General features: G+C 42.1%; 1 protein-coding gene across 6 annotated transcripts in view; it reads left to right on the forward strand.

Moving 5' to 3' along the window:
* grm5b (glutamate receptor, metabotropic 5b) overlaps positions 1-23479 on the forward strand; it is a 678909-nt gene that overhangs the window by 557943 nt on the left and 97487 nt on the right. For all 6 annotated transcript variants that reach the window (XM_059646560.1, XM_048533155.2, XM_048533158.2 and 3 more), the window contains exons 5-6: positions 7240-7486; positions 9520-9688. In XM_059646560.1, coding sequence (XP_059502543.1) covers positions 7240-7486; positions 9520-9688 — 416 coding nt within the window. The remainder of the gene's footprint in view (positions 1-7239; positions 7487-9519; positions 9689-23479) is intronic.

Raw genomic sequence — 23479 nt, forward strand, 5'->3', positions numbered from 1 at the left:
TTTGAGGTTACGCCCCCCTTGTACTAGTTTCACCTGTCAGTGCAAAAAACCACTCTGCCTGTATCTTATTTGTTCCCTTCATAATTCTGATGTTTCTATAAGAACACCCCATCATTCTTCTAAATTCCAATGAGTATAGTCCTAGCCTATTCAATCTCTCATCTTAAGCCAACCCTCTCAACTCCAGAATCAACCTAGTGAACTTCCTTCAGCACCAGTACATCCTTTCTCAAGTATGGAGACCAACATTGTACATAGTTCTCCAGGTGTAGCCTTACCAGCACCCGATGGAGCTGCTGCATAACCTCCCTATTTTAAAATTTCATCCCTCTAACAATGAAGGACAATATTCCACTTGCCTTCTTGATTACCTGCTGCACCTGCAAACTAAATTTTTGTGATTCACATGCAAGGATAGTCAGGACCCTCTGTATTGCAGCATGCTGCAATTTTCACTATTTTAATAACAGTCAATTTTGCAGTTAATGCTACCAAACTAGATGATCTCACATTTACCAACATTATACTCCATCTGCCAGACCCTCACCCAATCACTTAACCTATCTGCATCCCTCTGCAGTCTTTCAGTGTCCTCTGCACACTTTGCTCTACCACTCATTTTAGTGTCATCCACGAACTTTGACACAGTACACGTAGTCCACAACTCTAAACCATCTGTGTAAAATGTAAACAATTGAGGTCCCACACTGATCGCTGAGGTGTACCACTAGTCACTGATCAACCAGAAAAATACCCATTTATCCCCAGGCTTTGCTTTTTGTTAGTTAACCAATCTTCTCTCCATGCTAATGGACTATCTGTAATACTGTGCATCTTTATCTTAAACAGCAGCCTTTTATGCAGCATCTTGTCGAATGCCTTCTGGAAATCCAGATACACCACATCCACCAGTTCCCCATTGTCCACCATGCTTGTAATGTCCTCAAAGAATTTCAGTAAATTAGTTCCACCTCATTGTTGAAAGCCTCCACCCTTTTCCAGCAGATTTAAGTGGCTATTTACTGGCCAGTTATTCCCCTCCAAAGACCCAAGGACAACCTGCAAATCCATTGTTTCCATTACCTCCTGTAAAATGGAAGTAAGTTTGGGAGCAGGCCAGAACGTGGTGAGGAGTCCATCCCTTGCATTTTACAAGCTCCTTTGCCATAGCACTGGTGAAGGCAGGGCCATTGAATCCAGTCCTATGTTCCTCATTGTTTCTGACAGTAAGTCCCAGAAATACTCATGGTGGATTATCTGTCTGCTTGATTTTGTGTCTCTTCCCACTGAATTTTTCCAATGAAGTACAACATCATTGGTTGTTTGACTGCTCACACTCCACTTGTAGAGATAATATCATGTCCACGATGCAAACCACTTAGCAACTGTATAAACACTTTAAAACATAAAGAAACAAATACCATTTAAGAAACAACTACCATATGTGTGATTAAAAGTTGCTTAAGGTTGGAAACAATTTTTATATATTTGCAAGCTTGTATCTCCGATAAAACAGTTTGGATGATAATGCTTATTTCTTTATGTATGCTACTTCTGAGTCCTCTTGTAAGCAGACCTCATGTATCCTACAAACCGGCTTGTATGTTTGCCTGTCCAATTTTGAGGTAAACATGGCAAGATCCAGGGATCAAAGAAAAACACAGCACTGTCCCTGATTCTTGAGCAGGGCTAGCTAACTATTAACTATCAATGAGCCCTCTCTAAGTTAGATAAAGGCTGTCATTTTAATTTAGACTCAAAACTTTACTTTGTAAGGAAGTAGCCCCTATTTCTGGAAAAAGCCAAGGAAATTGTGATAGTTCATGTAGAATGGGCAACGAATGATGGGGCATTTACAACTACACTGTTCAAAACAAACCCTTCAAATAATTGAATTGCTTGCACTTTACAGTTTATTTATCATTCTTTTATTACCATTTGAGATAATGGAAATATCATCTGGATTACTTCAAAATGCTCTGAATAGAATCATTGTTAGTGCTACATAGAACGATAAAATCATTTTTATGATTTCTTGAAATCATATTTATTTCAAGAAATTTAGTTGAGATCTCTTCCATGTGAATTGTTTTCAAAATAAATGCATTTTGTTTCAAAGCCATTGTCAACAGCACAGAAAAGTAAAGAATTGTTATTATTCCACATTGAAAGACAAAGCGTGAAAACACTAGCAAGGTGAATTGAAAATGTGGATGTGCGAAACCTATGTCTATAAATGTAGTCAGATGATGAATAGAAAGAAAGCAATAGGGCTGATACACTTCTGGAACTCATATTGTGCAATAATGAGTTGGGTGTGTAGCATATGGCAGATCTTAGATTTCACAAGTTGCCATCCTGCTCTGGTAGTTTGTTTTGAACTTGTGGCAGTATTTCAAAGGATAAAATTTAGGAGTGAATTAGAAGATCAGTTTTAATGATGTAATCAAATGTTCTCAATCTTAAAATTCATGAGCAACTGTAAGTAAAATGTATGATAAATATGTTTCTGGTTTTCCCCTACTACTGCTGTAAAATCCTTTAATACATAGCTCTACTTGTCATACCACTACATCAACTGTTCCTATTATTTAGATGGGTAGCATGGGAAGCCAGTCAAGAGTGAGTTGCAATATTCAAATCTAGAGGTGGTAGAATAAGGAAAATGAAAGTTTCAGAAGCAGATGGGCTGTGGCAGGAAGAGCTATCAATTTATGTAATCACCTTGGAGTTTAAAAAGGCACCAGGTCATGAACAACTTATTTTAAACACAGATCATTGCCTGAATGATGAATGAAATCGGTGGCGAAGGAACAGAGTTTATAGTGGATATGACTACAAACTGGGCTCCAGTCTTTGAAATGCTTGGCTGTAGAAATTTTCTGCTCATCCATTACAAGATGTTGGGCAAGCCATCTGACAACTTAAAGAAAGCCGAGGGGTTCAGAGAGGTGGTGGTGAAGCACAGTTAACTGTCATCAATGTACATAAAAAATGATGCTATTTTTGGATGATGTCACTGAGGGGTAAACATGTTTACTGACTACAGGGAGGAAAGTGAGGTTTGAAATGAGACAGTTGTTAGTAAGGACAGATATGTCAATATTTGTTTTTGTTTTAAAGGGAGATGAGGGCGAATTTTAAGAAGAAACAGTACTTGAGGAGATGGTTCCATGAACAATGTTTCTAACATGGGGAGCAGGAAAGGAAGAGATGATGGGAACTGCAGATGCTGGAGAATTCCAAGATAATAAAATGTGAGGCTGGATGAACACAGCAGGCCAAGCAGCATCTCAGGAGCACAAAAGCTGACGTTTCGGGCCTAGACCCTTCATCAGAGAGGGGGATGGGGAGAGGGAACTGGAATAAATAGGGAGAGAGCGGGAGGCGGACCGAAGATGGAGAGTAAAGAAGATAGGTGGAGAGAGTATAGGTGGGGAGGTAGGGAGGGGATAGGTCAGTCCAGGGAAGACGGACAGGTCAAGGAGGTGGGATGAGGTTAGTAGGTAGATGGGGGTGCGGCTTGGGGTGGGAGGAAGGGATGGGTGAGAGGAAGAACCGGTTAGGGAGGCAGAGACAGGTTGGACTGGTTTTGGGATGCAGTGGGTGGGGGGGGAAGAGCTGGGCTGGTTGTGTGGTGAAGTGGGGGGAGGGGACGAACTGGGCTGGTTTAGGGATGCAGTTGGGGAAGGGGAGATCTTGAAACTGGTGAAGTCCACATTGATACCATTAGGCTGCAGGGTTCCCAGTCCGCCTGGGAACCCTGCAGCCTAATGGCCCGCCTGGGAACCCTGCAGCCTAATGGTATCAATGTGGACTTCACCACCAGTTTCAAGATCTCCCCTTCCCCAACTGCATCCCTAAACCAGCCCAGTTCGTCCCCTCCCCCCACTGCACCACACAACCAGCCCAGCTCTTCCCCCCCACCCACTGCATCCCAAAACCAGTCCAACCTGTCTCTGCCTCCCTAACCGGTTCTTCCTCTCACCCATCCCTTCCTCCCACCCCAAGCCGCACCCCCATCTACCTACTAACCTCATCCCACCTCCTTGACCTGTCCGTCTTCCCTGGACTGACCTATCCCCTCCCTACCTCCCCACCTATACTCTCTCCACCTATCTTCTTTACTCTCCATCTTCGGTCCGCCTCCCCCTCTCTCCCTATTTATTCCAGTTCTCTTCCCCATCCCCCTCTCTGATGAAGGGTCTAGGCCTGAAACGTCAGCTTTTGTGCTCCTGAGATGCTGCTTGGCCTGCTGTGTTCATCCAGCCTCACATTTTATGATCAGGAAAGGAAATCTGGTTGTCAGTAGTTTAAATGGTAACAAGGTCCAGAGATTGGTCTTGAGAACAAGATGAGCTCAGAGACTTATGTGGTGAAATAGCAAAGTAACTGCTGAAAGGTGACAGCTCAGGAGTGGGGCTAGGAGAGTGCCAAAGCAAGTTTTGCCTCTGGGTTAAGCAAAGACACAGTAGAAGCCGAGGATATTGATCTGCTGGTCTTAGTTACACAATGATCTACATGTACTCTTCACAATTGTTGTTCAAGGAGAATGTGGAGGAGATGGAAGGGGAATTTAAGAAGACAGTTTTCAATAGAATAAATAAATTATTTATCTTGGATTCTCCAGCATCTGCAGTTCCCATTATCACAAATAAATTGTATGATCCTGGAATAGGTGAGAGTGGGATTTAATAGGGTTATATATGATCTAGCCTGATCTGCTAGTGAATAGGCAAAGTGTCTGTCCACCACATCTGTTCAAATCTGTCATTGAAGAAGCAAAGATGAAAGCTGTGCTGGGAATGACCAGGACGAGGAACGGTAATAGTTAAGAAATCCATATTGGCAATATTTTGTAACAGTTAAGTTATGATTTTACAGCAGAATTTTTAAATATCCAACAGAAATTTCATTGTTAAAAATATTGTGCAAGTAACATTGGTAGACAAATAGGAAGCTGGAAGAATACAGCAGGCGAGGCCGCATCTGGAAGAAACGAGCACTCGACATTTCTGGTATTATCCTTCTTCAGGACGGGATGTGGGGGTAGGCCGAGCTGCAGATAGAGAGGTGGAGGTGGATTGGTGGTGATAGGTAGACGCTGGTGGTAGGTACAGCCTGGTTGGTCGATGGGAGGGATGAATCCTGTTGGAGGCTGAAGGTGGAATGGAAGGGAGGAGGTGGAGCTGGAACGGGAGGTGAGGGTGGGTGGCAAGATTATTTGAAATTGGAGAACTCGATATTGAGTCCTCCGGGCTGTACGGTGCCCAGGCGGAAGATAAGGTGTTCTTCAAATTTGCATTCCGAGTCACTGCTCACTGGAGGACGTCAACAATGTGTATGTCAGAGGGGGAGAGAGGTGAGGAGTTGAAATGGGTGATGACCAGGAGGTTAGGTTGGCTGTAATGGGCCAGGCGAAGATGCTTGGCAAAATGGTCTCCTAGAATATGTTCAGATTAGATTCCCTACAATGTGGAAACAGGCCCTTCGGCCCAACAAGTCCACACCGCCCCTTGAAGCATCCCACCCAGACCCATCCCCCACACACTCCTGAACACTATGGGCAATTTAGCATGACCAATCCACCTAACCTGCACATCTTTGGACTGTGGGAGGAAACCGGAGCACCCAGAGGAAACCCATGCAGACACGGGGAGAATGTGCAAACTCCACACACGGTTGTCCGAGGCAGGAATTGAACCCGGGTCCCTGGTGCTGTTAGGCTGCAGTGCTAACCACTGAGCCATCGTGCTGCAATAATCTCACCGACATAGAGAAGACCAAATCAGGACCACTTTATGCAATAGACTTGGTTGGAGGAGATGCAGGTGATGCTCTCTATCACTTGGAAAGGCTGTTTCGGGCCTTGAATGGAGGTGAGGGAGGTGAAATGTGGGCAGGTGTTACATCTTTTATGGTTACAGGGGAAGGTACTGGGCAGGTTGGAGAAGTCAGTGAGGAGTGTGGCGTGAACTAAGGAGTGACAAAGTGTATGACCCTTGCGCAAGGCAGAGCGGGTTGGGGAATGGAAGATGTTCCAGGTGTTGAGGTCTAATTGGAGTTGGTGGAAGTGTTTGAGGATGATATTTTGGATGCGGAGGCTAGTGGGGTAGAAAATGAGGGCATGGGGGACCCTATCTTTATTATGAGCAAAAACAGAAGTTGCTGGAAAAGGTCAGCAGGTCTGGAAGCACCTGTGAAGAAAAAATCAGAGTTGTTACGGGTCTGGTTTGGAAGGATGGGGGTGGTGGCTAAGACCTGTGGAGCAGGGAATGGAGGAGACCCGGTGGAAGGCAATCTGGATGACCGAGGTGGCTAAAGAGTGCTGTTTGAAAAAGGCAGACATCTGGGATGCTTGGGAGTGGATTCATCTCTCCCGTCAACCAACCAGCTCGTACCTTCTAGTGCCCACCTATCATTAACATTCAGTGTCCACCCCTTCTTCCCCCCCACTTTATCTGCAGCTCCCCCTACCCCCACATCCAGTCCTGAAGAAGGGTTATACCCGAATTGTTGATTACTCCTTTCCTCTAGATGCTGCTTAGCCAGCCGTGTTCTTCTAGGTTCCTATTTGTCTACCTTGGATACCAGCATCTGCAGTTGATTTTGTCTCTATGCTCGTAACATCACCTTCTATGCATGTTTTTGATTGAATAACTCTGCATTTGCAGCATGTCGTGTTTTTATTTAAGAGTTTTGTTATATTATTCTGTCAGCAATGTCGATAAAGAAACAATGCATTCCAAAGTACTCTGTATACACAGAGAAGTGCCTTGAAGTATTTCACAATTTGATGAAAAGATGGAGGATCAGCAGCATAAAAACAATGAATTTGTAAATTCCATATTACCAAAAAGAAATGTTTGGAGGGCTTTTTGAAACCTGGGGGAGAAAATAGAGGGTTTGAAAAAGTGCTTGCTATACAGCTGGATATAGTAAGCAACAATACTAATTAATAGTGAAGCAAAGTGTCCAGGGAATAAGCAATTACAATGTGTGAGAGGAGATAACACACAAGAGCCCTATGGAAAAAATGAGCGATTGAGAATGTGACCTGGAATCCATGGCAATGTGAAAATATACTGAAGTTTCATTCTCTCTAAGCTTGCCTAATATTGTTAAGTATTACCTTTAGTTTGTTATTAAATAAAGTAAAGGTGGCCTACTGTTTCATGATTAAACAACACACTTGTTTGAGTTCTAATATGAGTCTTCATACGCTCTCTTCGATACTAGGAACAGAATCATTACACGATCAATATGTACAAGACACCAAAATGGGATTTGTGATAAATGCCATTTATTCAATGGCCCACGCTTTACACAACATGCAACAAAGCCTGTGTCCTGGAGTTAATGGGCTGTGTGAAGCCATGAAACCAATTGATGGGAGAATACTGTTGGACTTCCTTATGAAAATCAACTTCACTGGAGTATCTGGAGATGTTATCTCTTTTGATGAAAATGGTGATTCACCAGGAAGGTATTCAATAATCCGTCTTAAAAATTGATTGATTGATTAACATTTGTATGGTCTGTTGCTTAGTTGATACCCACCACTGTCACCTTGGTGAAAGATACATCAGATTTGCTACCACCATCCTCCTTTTATATTGGGATCTACAGGACCCGACATGTCTAGTATGGTAGAGAAAAATCACATAAAGTCTAGCATGAAAAGGGTCTTGTCTTATACAAGATGCATGTAGTTCATTGCATAATAGACTTCTTACAAGTTACATTGATATGATCAATATTGTTACAAAGATTATAAGTGAGAAATTGATGATTGTTCTCATACCCATGTATGTACGATATTATAATTTTGGGCAGTGCTGATCGCACTCCTCTTCATTAGTCCTTTCAAAGCTTAACACCTAATGTATCATTGTCTTCCAATTAAATGCTTCAATTGTGATTATCAAACTATAACTAATTATAAAACTCACTGAATGGACATGGCCATTTGCCAGTATGTTTTGAAAAGAAACTGACAAACCAAGAAACTTGATGAAAAGTGTCAAAAATTATAAGCTCATTGATAAAATGATTCTCTTATTTACGTTAATGCCTTTTCCTCCTTAGACCTACCCTATTTCACATTATTGGATTTATATACTGTTTGCCTATATTCCACCAATTACGAATGTACAATACATTTACAGTAGAGCATACTGCATCAAAATAGGCCCTTCAATCCAACCAATCTTCAATCCTACCAATGGAAGCATCTTCCCAACATCTCTTTTGTCCACGCCATTCAGTATTCTGAAAGTTTCAATTAAATCCGCCCTCATTCATCTAAACTCCTAAGAGTGCAGTCCCAGAGTCCTCATATGTTAAGCTTTCCATTCCTGGGACCATTCTCGTGAACCTCCTCTGAACCTGCTCTAGGACTAGTACATCCTTCCCGAGATATGAAGCCCAAAACTGTAAGCAATACTCCAAATATGGCCTGACCAGAGCTGCTAAAGCCTCAGTAGTACAGCCCTACTTTTATATCCAAGTCCGCTCAAAATAAATGCCAACATTCCATTTGCCTTCCTGACTACTGACTCAACCTGCAAGTTCACCTCACATTTATCTAAATTGAACTTCATCTACCACTCCTGGGCCCATTGGCTCATCTGATTAAAATCTCGTTATACTCTTAGATAATGTGTTTCATTGTCCACTAATCCATCAATTTTGGTGCCATCTGCAAACTTACTACCAGGCCTCCTATTTTTTCATCTGAAGACATGATGTGCATGTTTAGAAGTGTGAAAATACATAAAAATAAATATCTAAATATTTTACAATTAAATTGGCAAGATGCTGGTTAAAGTTGTATTGATTTATTTGGCCTTTTTAAATAATAAAACATTTATTTTCCACTCATTTATCATATCTATGTTATCTTTGGCTTCCTGTGCAAGGACCATATCTATTGAACTATCTTACAATACTAACTTCACATTAAATAGGGTATAGCTAATATTTATTGTCCTATAAACCACTACAGCCATAGGAGAGATTGTTACCTAATGGCAGTGTCTTCGAATTAACAAATTCAAACCCAGGCTAATATAGTGGGACTCCAGATGGAGTCCCATCATAGCAGCTGGTTGGATTTAAATTAAATTAATTAATCTGAAATTGAAAACTAGTTTATTAATGATCACTACGGAATCTTTTGGAGAAGGAAATTTGCCACCTTTACCCAATCTAAGCTACCTGTGAATTCAGATCTACCATAGTAGGGTTAATTCTTAACCATGTTTTCAAATGGTCTAGTAAGTAACACTGTTCAAAGGCCATATGGCATAAACAACAAATGTTGGTTTTGCCTGCGATGCCACATTCATAGAAAAATAAAACTAAATTACTGTGATTGGACAAAAAAAAATTGAATGCGAGGCAAAAAGAGGTCAATCCCACATCTTCATTGTAAATGTAAAAGCTAGATGCAGTAACACAAGCCAGTTTATTTAAGATTCTGAGGCATTTTTTTTGACAATCTCTTTTTGTGTTTAGGTATGAAATAATGAATTTTAAAAAGCTGGGAAAAGAATATTTTGATTATATTAATGTTGGAAGCTGGGACAATGGAGAGCTGAAAATGGATGATGATGAAATCTGGTCCAATAAGAATCTTGTTGTCCGATCTGTCTGCAGTGACCCATGTGAAAAGGGGGAAATAAAAGTGAGTAGTCCATAATTTTTTTAAAGTCTGTCATGTAAAGGCCTAGAATTTATAGTAATAACTACAATTGCAATATCTTCAGTGCTTATCATTGTAGTTAAATTGAAAAGCAATTTCTCAGGTGCAGTCATTTGTAGAAATCTAAACATTGCTGTCAGAGGCAGTCTGCTCTTCTCCAGGTTGTACTGTTTCAGTTCTTGTTGATAGACTTGAAATTGAAATAGACTACAACACCATGAACCTGCGTAGTTCTGCACAAAAATCTGCTGAGAAAATTAGAGCAGAGCCTTCAGAAGAAAGTCACGTTTAAAGTGTGGTAAGTGATCATTATTGTTGAACAATCTGCCTGGCCCTGAAAAATTATTTTCACATGTGTGAAGATTTATTGATTCAGAAGAAAGTTAGAGTCAGAGCTGAATGATCTTATTAACCGCACAATCTGCCTCATCATGGTCTACCACCCACCATAAGCAAACTACACACAGAAACTTCTCAACATGGAGGTCAGGGCAGCTACCTGTTGAATTTAACTCTTCACTTTCTCCAAAGAACCTCCACATTGGATAACAGGCACAAACAACTCAGGCCATCATCTCAGCACATGTACCATTGACAGTGACCACATGCATCCCATGTCCACGGACACTGGCAATCAATATATTGCCAGACTCTAAGAACCCTCAGAGTATCTCTCTGATGTATTTACATTATGCTTCTGCATTTTAGTGCTGAATGTCGGAACACCAAGGAAATTAACATTGAAATGATACACCAGGACACTGTGCACTCAGGATGTGCGTGCAGTTCATCAGTTGTCTCTGCAAAATGGCTATGTTAGATAACAGACTGGAGGGAAGATTCACTTAGACCCATAAATTGGCCCTTTCATTTCTATTATCTTTCAAAACACCAGCCAGTCACATGGCTTGCAGTTCTGTAGTCCCAGCTGTACAATGCTGGAGCAGTGGCCAATGTGGGGGCTAAAGGCAGTCCATAATGGTGATTAACACTGCAGTGGGTCACCCAGGGGGTTTTGCCAGTGTCAGACTGGCAGACCCCAGTGAGGAGAATGAGGGCCAGGCTTGAGGGGCTAGATTGAATGGCAAAAGGGTGGAATGGGGATGGAATGAGGTGGAGGTGTGATTTTTGTGGGGAATTGGGAAAGGAAAGGCTTCAACAGCTACAGGGAGTCTGGAAAGGAAGTTTCACTGTCCCTCTGCCCAACTTGCTTAACGCCAGCCTGTACAATTGGAGCTCCTATGCTTTCTGCTTGGTGTGGGTTTCTTGCTGTTCTAGGTAAAATAACATAAGGGTGAGATGAAGTTTTCAAGATGCCAAAGGTGAGTAGGCTGTCTAACACCTCCAACACGCCTCATCAAGTTTTATAAAGGATGAGGGTGGTTGGGTTTTTGAAGCCCCTGTGCCACAAAATGTGCCTACAGGAACTGTAAAATCCAGTCCAATGTTAGATATTCAGCTACTCCTTTACACCTGAACTGTTACTATTTTAGGTGACTTTGTTGACATCATTGGTCTATGATCTAAAATTTTTCTTTTAAACTGGCCAAATTCAGAAGTGTAGATTTCTGCAGGGGTGACTGTGGGCTAAGTTATTGTGTTGCTTTTCATGGAATCAAATTAAATTCAACAGTTTGTTTGAAAAATATTTTTAAAACAACCTGTATCATAAATTGCATTTTGTCAGAAAGGTTGCTTTAGTATTCAGTGTATTTATTCAATTGCATACTGCATTGGATCAACATTAATCAAACGAAGAGTAACTTTGGCTTTCTTTCACTCGGAAAAGTCACATTGATTTAGAAATTAATCTGCTAATGCAAGATACTAACCTTATCAGCTTGTCTAGTGCAGCCTTAAGCATTGTACCAAAGACATTCATTAGAGAAAGGTTACTTTTTAATACATTTTAGAGAAGAATTTGTGAGCCTCAAAATTATATATCGTTCAAGAATGATTAATTACCAAGAACAAAATTGAAACTGTTGGATAAGTGTGTAGCATCATAAAAAAAGAAAAAATGAAAATCAAAGCTTTAGGATGTAGTAAAATTTTAAAGATGTTTTATAGGATGATTGTGTGCAATAAGTACAAAACTATCCTGAAGTTTACAAATTGACATGAGATATTGATGACAAAGAACATATATGAAAGCTGTGTATTCTGTGGAAGCTATAAAAGGACTTATCGCTCAATAAGTCTAGAAAGTTGGCCTCTTCCAGAGCAGTAATAGAGTCATGATGGTGGAGCTCGGTCTCCATGAACCAAGAAAATCAATGCAACAAGCAACTTTCTGCCCTAAGGCTTCCTATGTGAGAACCTGAATTAAGTAGTTGGTCATGAACAAATCTGACACAGAGCATGGTTGTCAAAAAAATGTTGGCAACTGGCCATGTTGCAACCTGTCAACCATCCAGTATGTGGAAGTTAGGTTGTGTATAATTAAAACTTTCAGTAGTATAGTTTTGTGTTATTAGACTAGTGATCCAGGTGTTTAAACTGATGATCATGAGATAGGATCAAATCCTACCATGGCAGTTGGAGAACCTTTGATCAGTTATTTTAATAAATGAAGACAAATCCAATCTGTCCAATTACCACTCAATCTGTTGGCTCAATTCATCAGCATGGTGATGGAAAGTATAATTGACAGTGCCACTAAACAGCAATAAACAGCAATATCCTGCTAACACGGTGTGGAGCTGGATGAACACAGCAGACCAAGCAGCATCTTTGGAGCAGGAAAGTTGGCATTTCGGGCCTAGACCCTTCACTGGTTCTCCCTTTAGGTTCCAGCAGTGCCACTCAGCACCTGAACTCATTGCAACCTTGATCCAGACAAAGATCAAAGAGCTGAATGCCAGCAAACTGTCCTTGTTTAGGGAGGTGACATTTGACTAAAGGTGGAAAATTTAAAATTGAAGTCAATTGAAATTAGGGGAAAAACTCTCCACTTGTTGGTGTTACACTTGCACAAAGGAGATGTTGGAAGTCAGTACACTTGGCCTCAGGACAGAGTTCTTGATGTAACATGACTGCCTCATCATGATCATACCTCCATAATAAGTTCAAAAGTGGAGGTCCTTATTAATGATTGATGAAAGTTCAGTATTATTCACAACTCCTCAGCTCATCATGCAGTTATGCCTACAAGAAACCAGACTTGGACAGCATTCAGACTTGGACTGATAGGCAAACACCATCCTGGCTGTAACTGTCATTCTGTCACTTTTTACATCAAAATCCTGGACGTCTTCCCTTTCTAAAAACACAATGCATGTGCCTACACTATATCGAGCATAGCCTGTTCAAGAAGATAGTTCATCACCATCTTCTGAAATGCAACTAGTGACGTATAAATAGTTCACAAATGGCAGCCACAAGGCAATTTATGTCCAGTAAGACTACAAACATTGTAAAGCCAATTCTCCCCTAATGCAATAAGATCTTTTAGATTCGAGGGCGTATGTGATCTCCCCCAGTGCTCTCTCAGCCTCTGAAGGATCAACATTAATATTCATCACCGTTGTCCTTTGTACACATAGCTTGTGGAAGCTCTTACAGTCTGTTTGTTCACTTCCGACCAAGTTACTCTTACATTTTGTTTTATCTCATTTCATCATCATTTCATTCTTTTCCCATATCTAAACTTCTCCCAAACTTCCGTCTTACACCTCTTTTTCAAAATATTATGGACCTTTTATTTTAACCTGATTCTACCCTTAACCTCTGAAGCTTGTCATGGATGAATCTCTTTTCCAGTGTTTTTTTTATTTCTCAAAGATAAGTAGATTCTTTGAAAATAGAGAGGGTTCTTTAACTGTTGCTGTTCTCACATCAAACCATCTAATTTAATTTCTTAACTGCCCTTACACAACTCATCGCTAATTAGTTTTACTAAAGACAAAAGATGTGTGTTTTATTTCTATTGTAACATCATTTATTTTAGAGTTCAGATTTGACCTTGTGACATGAGTTTCAGACTGTGTGTTTGAAATTGTTTAATGATTAACTTGTTGGCATTTCTGTAGCCATAGTGATTTATTTTCAAAACAGAGTGAGAATGTGTCTGGTATGTAATTGGGTTTTGTTTTCATTAAGGGAGTTTTCACAAACAAACAAAATTAAACATTTTTATGTATGAGTTTCAGTTTAGAACGTCAGAGATTTTTGTCTCTCTTTTGATTAAAGAAAATTTCTACAACTTGTTTCAAAAAAAAGCTTTTAGGTTTCAATTTAGCAGCTTTGTAGAAGTGTTGGCTGAAACTGTATGTGTAAAACAGTTATTTCCAAAGATGGGAGATAACTTAGAACTGTTACAAAAGTGTTTTGTTTTAAAGTTCCAGGCCAGAAGTGTTTGGTTTAAACCAGGAAGGGGTTATTTGAAGTTTAAAAAACCTAAGCTCATTTGCATCTTCCACTTCCCACTACATACAACCCACACCACCCCTGACCCTTGGTCATTTGCTTTCTAATTTTATCTGTCTTTTTGAAATATCAAGTATCCTTAAATATTTAGTCCCCAACCTTGGCACCATGCAGTCATTAGATTAGATTATATTCCCTACAGTGTGGAAACAGGCCCTTCAGCCCAAGAAGCCCACACCCCTCCTTGCAGCATCCCACCCAGACCCATCCCCCTATAACCCACACACACCCCTGAACACTGTGGGCAATTTAGCATGGCCAATCCACCTAGTCAGCACATCTTTGGACTGTGGGAGGAAACCGGAGCACCCGGAAGAAACCCACGTAGACACGGGGAGAATGTGCAAACTCCACACAGACAGTTACCTGAGGCTGGAATCGAACCTGGGTACTTGGTGCTGTGAGGCTGCAGTGCTAACCACTGAGCCACTGTGTCATGTCCTTGTAGTAGTAATTGAAAAAAAGTTGTTGGTCTCTGCTTGTAGCATTGATTAATTTATGCTTTTAGGAATTATTTAACATTCAGACAACGTGTTTAATTTTAATATCATACCATTTTACTCACTGGTTTTCATGTATTCACCATTTATTATTACTGTAAGTTTATTCTTCGTTTTTCTTACTGTCGTTTCCCAAAATGCTGTGGTGTTTAACTTTTTTAAAAAACTTGTCAGTTCAGTTTATAGGCAGCTCATTCTAAAGGAACAGACTTCTTTTCCCATGCAATACTGGTGTCAGTGTCATATAGAGCGAACATTTTAACATCACGCTACCAGCCAACCCTTCAACTCTCTGGTTTTATGGATTTTATATTATTTTTCTCATAGCTCAAGTAGTGATTCACAGATTGTGACCTTTGAAAGTCTGCTCTTTAGTTTGATGACAAGCTCCTCAAACTCATTCAGTTGAAACCTATTCCTTATTCTGTGCCATTGGTTGTTACATGGAACACAAAATGTGATCTTCCTCTTTTCTTCTTTCAAGTTATTTTCTAGCCCTGAGAGTTTATTTTTGCCTCAAGCATTGGGTAGGCAACACAAACTTCAGTCTTCCCATGCACGATAATGAAGACAATTATTTGTCTCCAAATCTATGCTGTTCCCTGTCACAACCAATTTCATTTTTCATTCCTTTCACTTGAGTGGCGATGTTAAGTGATCAGTTTGCTTATCCAGCCTACAAATTTTTCCACTATCTCTGCAGGAAGAACTTTGTACGATTTGGATAATTTCACAGGCTGAGACTTCTTCAGCATTGCACATGGATCACTTTATCTGCCTCATTCAGTACATATCTTCCTGTCCGTGCTCACTAATGAGGTCTGTATCACCACCTGATCCAAGGTGATCACTTTCTGGATTAAAGCATCCAATTGATTCATCCTCTCCCTGTCTGCACCTCAGACTCCACTTTAATAATCCGAGCTAGGTTCATTGAAAAGTGGATACTCATCGTAGATGTGTTTGTCCAAGGTCAAATGTTTTCCACAAACTCTAACATGTTGTGATTATGTAACATCCATAATGCCAGCACTATAAAATATTGTTTTATATACTTAATGATTTAGTCTATGCAATAAGCCAACTTAACTTATAATTATTAGTAATTTAACTATTTGCTTTATCTAGTATGAGTTACAGATAGCTGAAGTTCATTCCTGTAACAAAAAACCAATAGGTTTTCGAAAAGCATGCTGTGTTGACAACTGTCCATCAGCAGAAACTGAGGCAATAATGGCAGCAGATAATTTAAATTCCATTGAAATCTGAAGTAGTTTGGTAGATGACGAATAAATACAAATGACAACAAATTGTCAGTTCCAAAAGGTTGACTTAATAATTATACCTGGCTCCTGCAATGTGGTATGCTCATTAAATTTCTTTAGAAGTGAACATTAAACCATCAGGAAATATTTGGAGAATATGTGTTTAAGAGATATACAACTGGCATAATTCAGGGAGGGCCTTGTCGATATTAAATTAGAGGGGGTAAATTTAAAACTGAAGTGAGACGACATTTCTTCAGCCAGAGAGTGGTGGGTTTGTGGAATTCATTGTCACTGAGTGCAGTAGAGGCCGGGACGTTGGATACCTTCACGGCAGAGATCGACAAATTCTTGATCTCAAAAGGAATCAAGGGCTATGGGGAGAGTGCAGGGAAGTGATGTTGCAATGCCCATCAGCCATGATTTAAATAGTGGCGTGGACTTGATGGGCTGAATGGCCTTCCACTCCTATGTCTTATGGTCTTATGGTATTATAATGTAAAACAGGAGGAACATAGCAAGTCAGGCAGCATCAGAGGAGCAGGAAAGTCGACATTTTGGGTCAGGACCCTTCATCAGGGCTGGGGGAGGTGGGGAGGTGGTGGGAGAGAGCTCAGAAATAAATAGAGGGGGTTGGAGCTGGGGAAGGTAGGTGGGATGGTGATAGGTGCATGCAGGTAGGAGGTTGTAGAGGTTGGTCAATGGGAAGTTTGGGGTGGATATGTGAGAAGGAAGATGGACAGATTATGTCAAGTCAAGGAGATGCGGATGAGAGGGAGGACTGGACATAGGATGAAGCTTGGGATGGAGAGATTTTGAAGCTGATGAATTCAATGTTAAGGACACTGGACTGTAAGCTCCCAAAGCAGAATATAAGGTATTGTTCCTCCAGTTTATGTGTGGCTTCATCATGACATTAGAGGAGACCCAGGGATAGACATGTCACCAAGAGGGTGGGAGGTGGCGTTGAAATGGCTTGCAACTGGAAAGTGTTGTTGATTGGAGCGTACAGAAAGCATGTTCCCTGCGAATTGGTAACCGAGTCTGCATTTGGTCTCTCTGATGTAGAGGAGGCCACACTGGGAAATATGATTTAAATGATGGCCCGAATCAGAAGTGAATAATTGGAATGATGGAGATAATGCTGGTTTATGCTGATGAAGAAAGTGTTGGTGATCGGCTTGATCTAGCTATCTATGGAAACTGGAAAATACAGTCCTGGGTAGTTGCCAAAACGAGCTTCACTCTGCAAAGGTCCACTTGCCACTTTTCCTGGTTGTCAAGGTTAGTACTTCTCCCTTTCCCCTCAATCCAAAGGAGTGAAGCAAAACCAATATAATAAGCAATGGATACTCAATCATGGTAGACAGGGGGAAAAGTCTGAAGTAAGTAAATTAGAAACCTATAACTGCCTTGGAAGTACATAATTCACAATGTGATACAAATTGCATGATCTATTTGCCAGCTAGCAGTTGAGTATTTCTTTAAATTCACCTTCTATTTCATTTTTTTTCTCTTCTATGAGATGTGAGCATTGCTGACTAGGCAAGTACTTACTGTGCATCCCAAATTGCCCTTGAGAATGTAGTGGTCCAGCATGGTCCATAGGTGCAGGTATATCCAGAGTATATTAGAGAGTTCCAGGATTTGAGATTTGACCCTGTGATAGTAGAAATAGTTATGTAGTTGCAAATGAGGATGGTGTATGGCTTGAGGTATTCCTATGCATCAGATTCCCTTGACCTTCAAGGTGGTAGAGGTTGCTGGTTTTTAAGATGTTGTCAATGGAAGCATTATGAGGTGGTCTGGTACATATTGTAAGGGTAGTCACTGTTTCTACTGTGTGCCAATGGTGAAGGGAGTAAATGTTTAAAATGGTGGATGGGATGCCAATCAAACAGGTTGCTTTGACTTGGATGGATCAAGTGTTTTTAGAGCTCAGTTCACCCTGGCAAGTGGACAGTATTCCATCACAAATCTTACTTGTACCTTGTATATGGTGGATGGACGTTTAGAAGTCACAAGTTCCGAGCCTCTGACTTGTTCTTGTAGCTACAATGTTTATATGGCTCGTGCAGTTCAGTTACCCATTTAATGGTATAAGCTTTTGTACCTACTATCCCTCGTCTGTCAGGTTTGCGCTGTGTATCAATGGCCAAAGGCAGACCCAACTGTAGGGTATACAATGAAATGTGAGGCTGGATGAACACAGCAGGCCCAGCAGCATCTCAGGAGCACAAAAGCTGACGTTTCGGGCCTAGACCCTTCATCAGAGAGGGGGATGGGGTGAGGGTTCTGGAATAAATAGGGAGAGAGGGGGAGGCGGACCGAAGATGGAGAGAAAAGAAGATAGGTGGAGAGGGGAGTATAGGTGGGGAGGTAGGGAGGGGATAGGTCAGTCCAGGGAAGATGGGCAGGTCAAGGAGGTGGGATGAGGTTAGTAGGTAGGAGATGGAGGTGCGGCTTGGGGTGGGAGGAAGGGATGGTTGAGAGGAAGAACAGGTTAGGGAGGCGGAGACAGGTTGGACTGGTTTTGGGATGCAGTGGGTGGAGGGGAAGAGCTGGGCTGGTTGTGTGGTGCAGTGGGGGGGAGGGGACGAACTGGGCTGGTTTGGGATGCGGTGGGGGAAGGAGAGACTTTGAAGCTGGTGAAGTCCACATTGATGCCATTGCGCTGCAGGGTTCCCAAGCGGAATGAGTTGCTTTTCCTGCAACCCTCGGGTGGCATCATTGTGGCACTGCAGGAGGCCCATGATGGACATGTCATCTAAAGAATGGGAGGGGGAGTGGAAATGGTTTGCGACTGGGAGGTGCAGTTGTTTATTGCGAACCGCGCGGAGGTGTTCTGCAAAGCGGTCCCCAAGCCTCCGCTTGGTTTCCCCAATGTAGAGGAAGCCACACCGGGTACAGTGGATGCAGTACACCTCCGATCGGTTCGCTATAAACAACTGCACCTCCCAGTCGCAAACCATTTCCACTCCCCCTCCCATTCTTTAGATGACATGTCCATCATGGGCCTCCTGCAGTGCCACAATGATACCACCCGAGGGTTGCAGGAAAAGCAACTCATATTCCGCTTTGATACCATTGGGCTGCAGGGTTCCCAAGCGGAATATGAGTTGCTTTTCCTGCAACCCTCGGGTGGTATCATTGTGGCACTGCAGGAGGCCCATGATGGACATGTCATCTAAAGAATGGGAGGGGGAGTGGAAATGGTTTGCGACTGGGAGGTGCAGTTGTTTATTGCGAACCGATCGGAGGTGTACTGCATCCACTGTACCCGGTGTGGCTACCTCTACATTGGGGAAACCAAGCGGAGGCTTGGGGACTGCTTTGCAGAACACCTCCGCGCGGTTCGCAATAAACAACTGCACCTCCCAGTCGCAAATCATTTCCACTCCCCCTCCCATTCTTTAGATGACATGTCCATCATGGGCCTCCTGCAGTGCCACAATGATACCACCCGAGGGTTGCAGGAAAAGCAACTCATATTCCGCTTGGGAACCCTGCAGCCCAATGGTATCAATGTGGACTTCACGAGCTTCAAAATCTCCCCTTCCCCCACCGCATCCCAAAACCAGCCCAGTTCGTCCCCTCCCCCCACTGCACCACACAACCAGCCCAGCTCTTCCCCTTCACCCACTGCATCCCAAAACCAGTCCAACCTGTATCCGCCTCCCTAACTTGTTCTTCCTCTCACCCATCCCTTCCTCCCACCCCAAGCCGCACCTCCATTTCCTACCTACTAACCCCATTCCACCTCCTTGACCTGTCCGTCTTCCCTGGACTGACCTATCCCCTCCCTACCTCCCCACCTATACTCTCCTCTCCACCTATCTTTTCTCTCCATCTTCGGTCCGCCTCCCCCTCTCTCCCTATTTATTCCAGAACCCTCACCCCATCCCCCTCTCTGATGAAGGGTCTAGGCCCGAAACGTCAGCTTTTGTGCTCCTGAGATGCTGCTGGGCCTGCTGTGTTCATCCAGCCTCACATTTCATTATCTTGGATTCTCCAGCATCTGCAGTTCCCATTATCACTGTAGGGTATACACACTTGTTGTTTATTGATACGTGGTGGGATACTACAAAAATATCAATACATCACAAGCTTACCTGTACAATCTCAAGTGATCTGGTTTACATGGACTTGACCAAAGGTGGTCAAATTATTCCACCACAACCGCCAGTCATTGATCAGATGACTTCTATTCTTAAACTAGCTCGTCATCACCCTGAAGTACATTTTCTTACATTACTTTTCATGCATGCAGCCTGTGTGATCAAACTGCAGTATTGTCTAGTCTTTCGCAATTGATCGGTTAACCACTGGCAAACACCACAAGTATGTCGCCTATTACATTTGTTTGACCTTTCACTCATCAAGCCATCAACTTATTTTTCATGAAGGAAAATTATCTTTTGATTTTAGCCAATCTTGGCCAGGATGTTCATACATGCTATTTCCTTGCAGCTTTTGTGTATGATATTAACATAGCACCGCCTTGTGGTCAACTGCATTTCATTTTGCTAACAAATGATCGATTGCCTCACCTACTGCCCTGTGTCTGATTTTAACAGGATTCAATTGAAAACATACTGTGTCACTAGTCCAGTCCATCACTGACTGGGTAGCAACACTGAATTTAAGCATACATGTAACTTCAGCAAGCACATAAAACATTAAGACATGGCCCAGTAATCATCTGAAGATTAAGTCGCAATCCAACTGATTGACCTCTCTGTCGGCAGGCTTTCTCTGTTTTATCTCATGTCAGGTGCCCCAGAAAATTTAGGGTTACTACCTATAATGGTAACCGCAGGACGTTGATGGATGTTGAGGATTCACTCATAGTAATACCGTTGAATATCAGGGAAGATGGTTAAAATACCCTTTCGATGGAACCTTTCATTGGCTCATACTTGTGTGACACAAGTTATTAACCCAACAAAGACTGCTGTCCAAGGCATTTTGTATATGAGCTCAGACTGCTCCAATATCTGAAAAACTGTGAAAAATGCTGAACTCTGTGAAATCACTGTTGAAAAATATGCAGTTGGTTGAATCTAGGATACTATCCTGATGAAGTCTACAGCAATGTTCTAGGACTGAGATGATTGGTTTTTAATAACCTTAACCATCTTCTGTTGTGGTAGATACTACCCCAACCAAAGGGAAGTTTTCTCTAGGTCTCCTTTACATCAATTTTACTAGGGTTCTTGACAGTCAAAGGCTGCTGTCCTATCACTTTACATCTAAAGTTCAGCTAATTTGTCCATGACTGACCCAAGGCTATAATGAGATTAGAGTGACTAGTGACCCTGGAGTAACCCAAACTTAGTATCAGTCAGCTGGTTATGGCTAAGCAAGTGTACTTGATTGCATTGTTGATCCACATCTTTCCACACTTTGCTTATGATTTGAAGGTAGACAGCTTCAGGAGGACAGCACAGTGGCTCACTGGTTAGCACTTACAGTGATTGGGACATGGGTTTGATTCCAGCCTCCGGCTACTGTCTGTGTGAAGTTTGCACACTTTCCCTGTGTCTGCCTGGATTTCCTCACGTTCTAAGGAAGTGCAGGCTAGGTAGATTGGCCATGCTAAATTGCCCGTGGTGTCGAGGAATGTGCTGGCTTAGGGGATTAGTCATGGGAAATGCAGACAGGGTAGAGAGTGTACGCCGATGGGATGCTCTTCAGAGGGTTGGTGTGGACTGGATGGGCTGAATGGCCTGCTTCCACACTGTAGGGATTCTATGAATTGGCTGATTTGGATTTATCCTGCTTTTTGCGCATGGGACGTACTTAGGTAATTTTCCACATTGTTAGAATGGAACCGTATTGGAACTAGTTCTGAGGTAGTTGAGGCTTGAGAAAGGTGGGTTGCACTTTAGTGGACTGGGGCTAAGATCATCACAAGAGATTTGCTCTTGCTGTTGGCAGGTTTTGTACTAAATTGGCAGTGAGATGGGAAACTAAGGGGAAACTGAAGTTGGAGGGAGCTAAACTGGCAGCATGAAGTAGGAAAGTAGTAAACAAAATCAAAGTAAAGACGAGTGCCAAATACAATCAGTGTGGAATAACGTTAAAATACACATTTAAAGGCACTTTGTCTGAATGCACATAACATTTGCAACAAATAGATGCATTAAATGCACAAATAGAGGTCGGTGGGTTAATTTCTCTTACGGGGACCGTGCTTATAGGATATCCGAGATCAGAAACTGAATATTGAAGGGTATTTATCATTTAGGAAGGACAGGCAAAAATTATAAGGAGCTGAGATAGCTGTTTTATAAGGCATGAGTTTGACACACCTCAGAGGACAAAGATGTAGCAAGAGGCAGCAAACATGTAGTGTTGAGCATGGTATCAAGTAGGAATTGAGAGGTCCAGAAAACATTGTGAATACAGTAAAAAATAGTCAACTTGATTTAGATCTACATTGGGTAAATCTAATCATCACTAATACTCAGGTTTTGGAGTAGATCTGTAGCTCAGGTTGTGGACGTTGAGGTTGGTTGGCTTGCTGAGCTGGTTTGTTGTTACGCGGACGTTTCGTTACCGTGCTTGGTAATATCCACAGTGCAGCCTCTGATGAAGCGTCGGCATGTTTTTCCACCTGGCTTTTAAACTCTGGGGTCCATTGCAACGGATTGCCACACTTCTGGGGTTTCCTACATAGTGGAATGTATATGGGCTCGAATTCAATGTGTTTATTAATAGCCTGCTTTGTGGAATGCCATACTTCCAGGAATTCCTGTGCATATCTCTGCCTAGCCTGTCACAGGATCTTGGTGTTGCCCCAGTTGAAGTCATGGTTCTCCATGTCCATGTGGATTGAGATGAGTGAGTGTTGGTCGTGTCTTTTGTAGCCAATTGGTGTTCATGTGCTCTTGTTGTTAGTTTCCTTCCTGTTTGTCCGAAGTAATGTTTCTCGCAGTCTCTGCAGGGGATCTTGTAGATGACATTGGTCCTGTCCATGGCGGGGAGTGGGTCTTTAGTTCGGATGAGCAATTTATGATTTTATATGTCTCTTCTAATTTGGTCCATTTAATGATGACAAAAGGTACGTAGCGCATCCATAGTTTAAGTCAGATTAGCAGAAGGGCAGTCCTTTCCAGTCTTTGCATCACTGCTTCTATTATGAGTCCAGAGATGGGTGTCCCGTTGATTTGCTCATATGTTTGGTCGTTGAAGGTGAAGTGGGTGGTCAGATATAGGTCCAGTAGTTTAAGCATGTTGTCCTTGGAGATGGTTTCACTGGGGTCATGTTCATGTTCAAGTAGTGTCATTGTTTCCCATTCTAGTGATATGCCTAATGACGAGAATAGGGTAGTGGCATCAAATGATATCATGGTCTCTTCATCCTCTATCTTGATGTCTTTGACGAAGTTGAGGAATTCTTGGGCTGAGTGGATGGAGTGGGGTGATTTGTTGACTAGGTGCTTGAGTCTTCTTTGTAGTTCTCTGGCTAATCTCTGTGATGGAGTGCCTGGTAGGGAGACTATGGGTCTGAGGGGGACTTCTGATTTGTGCACTTTTGTGTCATCATTAAATGGACCAAATTAGAAGAGACACAC

Source organism: Stegostoma tigrinum, chromosome 6 (genome assembly GCF_030684315.1).
Source record: "Stegostoma tigrinum isolate sSteTig4 chromosome 6, sSteTig4.hap1, whole genome shotgun sequence".
Lineage (NCBI taxonomy): Eukaryota > Metazoa > Chordata > Chondrichthyes > Orectolobiformes > Stegostomatidae > Stegostoma > Stegostoma tigrinum.